At 36.7% G+C, this 5,000-nt stretch overlaps 1 protein-coding gene across 1 annotated transcript in view; it reads left to right on the top strand.

Annotated features, from left to right (window-relative positions):
• LOC137619645 (netrin receptor UNC5B-like) overlaps nt 1-5,000 on the top strand; it is a 115,379-nt gene that overhangs the window by 105,958 nt on the left and 4,421 nt on the right. The window contains 7 exon segments of the mRNA XM_068349852.1: nt 1,157-1,227; nt 1,229-1,307; nt 1,643-2,140; nt 2,831-3,072; nt 3,301-3,534; nt 3,865-4,036; nt 4,933-5,000. The exon segment at nt 4,933-5,000 is cut by the window's right edge and continues 78 nt beyond it. Coding sequence (XP_068205953.1) covers nt 1,157-1,227; nt 1,229-1,307; nt 1,643-2,140; nt 2,831-3,072; nt 3,301-3,534; nt 3,865-4,036; nt 4,933-5,000 — 1,364 coding nt within the window.

Genomic DNA, 5,000 nt, shown 5'->3' on the forward strand with positions numbered 1-5,000 from the left:
TGAACTATGTTTAAGACCATCCTTTCTTGTTAGGCTTTTTAATGATCTTTGCGCACCGCCTGAATGTCATTCAGCATCGCTTTCATCTTCCTTTATCTCGTACTAAGTCTCTCTTTATTTTGAAGAGGGCTCATCAGTATGCGCGTTCGTTGTATTGAGAGTCTGGATGAATGATTATGGGTATTTATCAAGATGTGAATTAATTAGTAAGTCTTTTGTGAATGCATTAATTCCTTGATTATGATTAATGGCTTTCCTATTTTCGTCACATGTGTTATGTAATGATAATGTATTTTATTGGTCTTTAGGGTAGATGCTATATTTATATTTTTTTATATGAGTGTAATTTATGTTTCTCTTTAAAATGACTTGTAGTTTTAGCACTAGATGATGCTTTTCTAAACAAAATTCATTGGTCATTGTATACATTACTGTATAGTCTTATCTTGATAAGATTCACCTGTCAAAGGTTTTTTATTTTCTAATTGGATACATATCTGTTCGTCTTTTATTGACAAGATTCACTTGTTATCTTAATTTTTTTTTCTAATTGGATACATTTCTTTTTAGTGTTTCAAGACAAGATTCGCCTGTTCTATTAGTTTTTTGTTCTAATTGGATACATTAATGTTTAGATTTTTCTAGACAAGATTCACCTGTCTAATGATTTAAATTTTTTATTTTATAATTGGATACATTTCTGTTTACTCTTTTCTAGACAAGATTCGCCTGTTCTTCAATTCTTTTTTCTAATTGGATACATTACTGTTTAGGCTTTTCTAGACAAGATTCATCTCTTTTATTTGTTTTCTAATTGGACACAATACTGTTTAGTCTTTTATAGACAAGATTCACCTGTTAATTTTTTTCTGATTGGACGCATTACTGTTTAGTGTTTTCTAGACAAGATTCACCTGTTTTTATTTTTTTCTAATTGGACACATTACTGTTTAGTCTTTTCTAGAGAAGATTAACCTGTCAAGGGTTTTTCTTTCTAATAGGATACATTACTGTATAGTCTTTTCTAGACAAGATTCACCTGTCAAAGGTTTTATTTTCTTTTCTAATTGGACACATTCCTGTTTAGTCTTTTCTAGACAAGATTCACCTGTTCTTTTTATTATTTTTTCTAATAGGATACATTTTTGTTTTGCAGCTACTGCCGCTGTCATGCAACAGGATGTGACCCTGATAGTCGTTTTGGCCGTCCTGGTGCCGTTGGTATTGCCTCTTGCTGGTTGTCGTCTTCAGGAAGTTCAACCGTAAAGACAGAACTGATGGACCCATGTACGAAATCGCCACGTCTGGTGGGTGTTTTGCATTTATCATTTATTTGTAAATTTTCTCTTTGATATAATTATTTTAATGTTACTGTTTTTAAAATATTTTAGTGTTTTAATGTTGTTACTGTTCCTAAGATATATTCTTGTTTTAATGATGTTACTGTGTTTAAAATATATTTTCTTTTTAATCAGGTTTATTTATTTCCTTATTTCCTCTCCTCACTGGGCTATTTTTCTCTGTAAGAGCCCTTGGGCTTATAGCATTCTGCTTTTTAACTAGGGTTGCAGCTTGGCTAGTAATGATAAGAATATCATGGTGATGGTGAAAATAACGAGTTTTTTTTTTTTAACTTTTGCAGATTATCCAATGTCATTCTATAGTAAACCGACCAAGAAAATGAATGGTCTAGGTCCTCATCCAGACGTCGCCCAAGAGATTCCCACAGCTCCCCCTCCACTGACAGCTCACCCCCTCTGCTACAATCCAGCCTACAGTGACCCAGCTTACAGTGATCCAGTGTCGGTTTCCAGTGACCAGAAATCTAGCCTAGGTCTAATGGATTCCATGTACCAGGAACATTACTCTGCTCCTGCCAGTGGCACTGGAGGAGGAGGCCATTCGGGTAGCATCACCTCAACTTCTGAGCACCACTACGATGTGCCTCATCTGAGGTGCCATCACATTCAGGATTCCCCAACGCATTCGGAGGCTGCGCATCTTCTACCCTCGAGGTCGATGATCGCCCCTACCATGAACGGGAGTCTTCGAAGCCAGTGCCTAGACTCGTCTGATTCATCCCAGGACAAACCTACGAGGAGTAATTCTCCTGCTTCCCTTTCTAGTGATGCCTCTGCTTGTAAGTATTACCTGAGCAATATTTTTTTTTAGTTAACTTCCCAACTTTATTACCTTCGCCAATGAAGTTGGAAGTAGCTTATGTTTTACCCCCCTGTTTGTGTGTTTGTTTGTGAACAGCTTCCTGGCCACATTTTGCATAGTAATGAAACTTGCTGGGATTATCTTTTATGTAAAAACCTGGAAATGATTAAATTTTGGAAGGTGAAGGTCAAGGTCAAGGTCACGGTCAAGCAAATTTACCGAGTTCCCGCTAGTTTTGATAACTGAAACCAGCTTTGTTTTCCCTGCTTGTCAAATCTGCTTTGGAAAGAAGTGTAATCTTTTTATTTCCTTTGGAGGTAATTCCTTTACCATGGTATTTGTGGCCTATATAGCTGTGTTCATTAATGAGAATTCCATTCAAATTTATAGTAAGAGGCCATTTAAGTTTTCAAGGTAAAGTAGTGGATTTTGTATTTTGCCCGGAAATTAATTAGTAATGTAAATTCACTGTAATAACTTTTTTTATGAGAAATTAATCATTATTTTCGGCAACATATGTTAAAAAGTGAAAGCCATTTTTGTCGTTTCATCTTTCATATATTAGTTTCTTTGTATAACCAAAAACATTTGAATACCTTTGCATGCTTGTACTTTATTAAGCATGAAAAACCTTATATTTTAAAACTTTTTTTCTCTTTTGATGTAGTTCGACACACACTAGCATCCTACACGGAACCTAATCGTGGCTGCCAGTTGCCTCCAGAAGTATTAGAAGCAGATGGGATGACTTGGGGTGTGATGACATCTTCTGGTGGCAGATTATCCTTGGCAGAGTATGGTGTTGTTCTCACTATACCCGAGGGAGCCTTGCCAAGGGATACTTGTCATCAAATTTATATTGCTGCCAAATCTCATCCACAGAGTGGTCCTCCTCTCTCCGATAGGCAGGTAAGGGATCCCTTGAAGTTCTGGAATTAGATTTGATTGTACTTGGAACATTTCAAAACTCACACATTACTGTAGGGAGGCAAATGAAGTTGTTAGCAAGAGCATATTTACTCTAATAGATAAAGTTTTTTTAAGTTTGGTATTGATTGAAATTTCAAAGGTTCTAGTACTGCTGCACTGTTGTCAGATACTAGTTTTCACTACAAAATATTTTTGGTTTCATTTCAGACATTATTAAGTCCAGTTGTAATGTGTGGTCCTGCCAATGTCCAGCTGCTGAAACCAGCAGTGTTGTCCTTTGAGCACTGTGCATCCTTGCAACATGCTACCTGGCAAGTGCACATATTTGCTGCTGACACTCTTGTCAGATGTAGTATAAATGAGCCATCATGGTTCAGATTGATAACCATAGGAGAGGAGAGAATTGACACCCCTGTCCTCACTCAACTTGATGGTTGCCAGGTAAGTTGTATGGCTTATACTCAGTTTTTTTTTTTTTTTTTTTTTTTAATGAGGTGCGTTTGCACTAACTTGAGGGGTGCCTTTTTAGCTCAGAAAAGTTTCCTACTACCTGATTGGTTGGACAAAATGGTTCTAATCAATCAGCTAGTAGGAAACTTTTCCGAGCTATAAGGGCACCCGTGCGAGTCAGTGCAAATGCAGTTGTTATTAATAGTAGTAGTAGAAGACACAACTTGAAAAACTGAGAACTTTTTAAAATTATATATTCTATAATACATGTTATTTCTGTTTTTAAGGTCTCCTAACAGCCAATGTTTACTCTTTCATTAGGTGCATCTGATGATGGAAACACTCCAGCAGTTTGTTCTTGTTGGTGAAAGTGCTGGTTCAAATGCTGCAGTGAAACAGCTGAAGGTTGTCGCTGCAGCACCTCCGCCCACAGCCTCCGGTGCCTTGAATGTTTCTATCAGCATAACACACGACACCACAGCTGGCTTAGCAAGTGAGAAGATTTTATGTTTGCCTCAGTTTTATATTTACTATTATACCAATTGTCCATGCAGTACTTGAGTAACAAGTTCAAACAGCTCTTTCAGTATAATAGAGTTCACTTGTGGACATTACATAACTATCCTTTTGAGTTGTTATCTGGGTTTATGGGTCTACCTGGCTAGTACAGTGGTAACATGTTCGCCTAACATTTGCATGGCTGCAGATAGATCCCAGCCAAGGACAGTAAGTTTAAGCTGTTTACTGGGGAGGCCACTGCTGTGGTTGGGCATTACAGAGGGAGGAGAGGGGGATCTTGCGCTGGCTTTCTGGTGAGCATCTATGCTGATGAAACTTGAACTGAAACAGACTCCTTTAACCATTATCTACAGAGTGACCTCGAAACCTTTTTGTTATTACATTAATAATGGGATGATTAGGATATAATCTGATAGAAAAATTCATAGAACCTTAAACTTGTTTTGCAAGCTGCCATAGAGAATGATCGAAGTGGAGAAATCAGAACAGTATAAAAGAAGTCAAATTTAGTTTACAGTCTGTTATGTTAAAGAAAGTCTTACGTATTAACTAGTAACAAGTAAATGAATAGTCATAAAACCTAGGCTTGAGTGTACCTTCAAATAAGGAAATTCAGACCAGAGAACCGATAGTATCCTATATTTGTTTTCACTTGATTAAGATAATCTTGATTTAAAGAAGGAATATTAAGTGGGCCGAACTACTCAGAACAAACTTTGAAATGGTTGAAATCATTTAATCTTTTAATGAGATATCTTTGACGTCAAAGATGATTTATATAGGATTTACTCTTGTGTTCTAGTCTTGCAATTACTTGTTGACTTATCCCAAAGGCTACTTAATAAACATCGTTTTCTATATTCTTTTTAGGTATCACACAAATAGAAAGGAAAAGAGGAGCTTCTCTGTTGGACAAGCCCAAGACCTTGCTGTTGCAG

This window comes from Palaemon carinicauda, chromosome 26 (assembly GCF_036898095.1).
Source record: "Palaemon carinicauda isolate YSFRI2023 chromosome 26, ASM3689809v2, whole genome shotgun sequence".
NCBI lineage: Eukaryota > Metazoa > Arthropoda > Malacostraca > Decapoda > Palaemonidae > Palaemon > Palaemon carinicauda.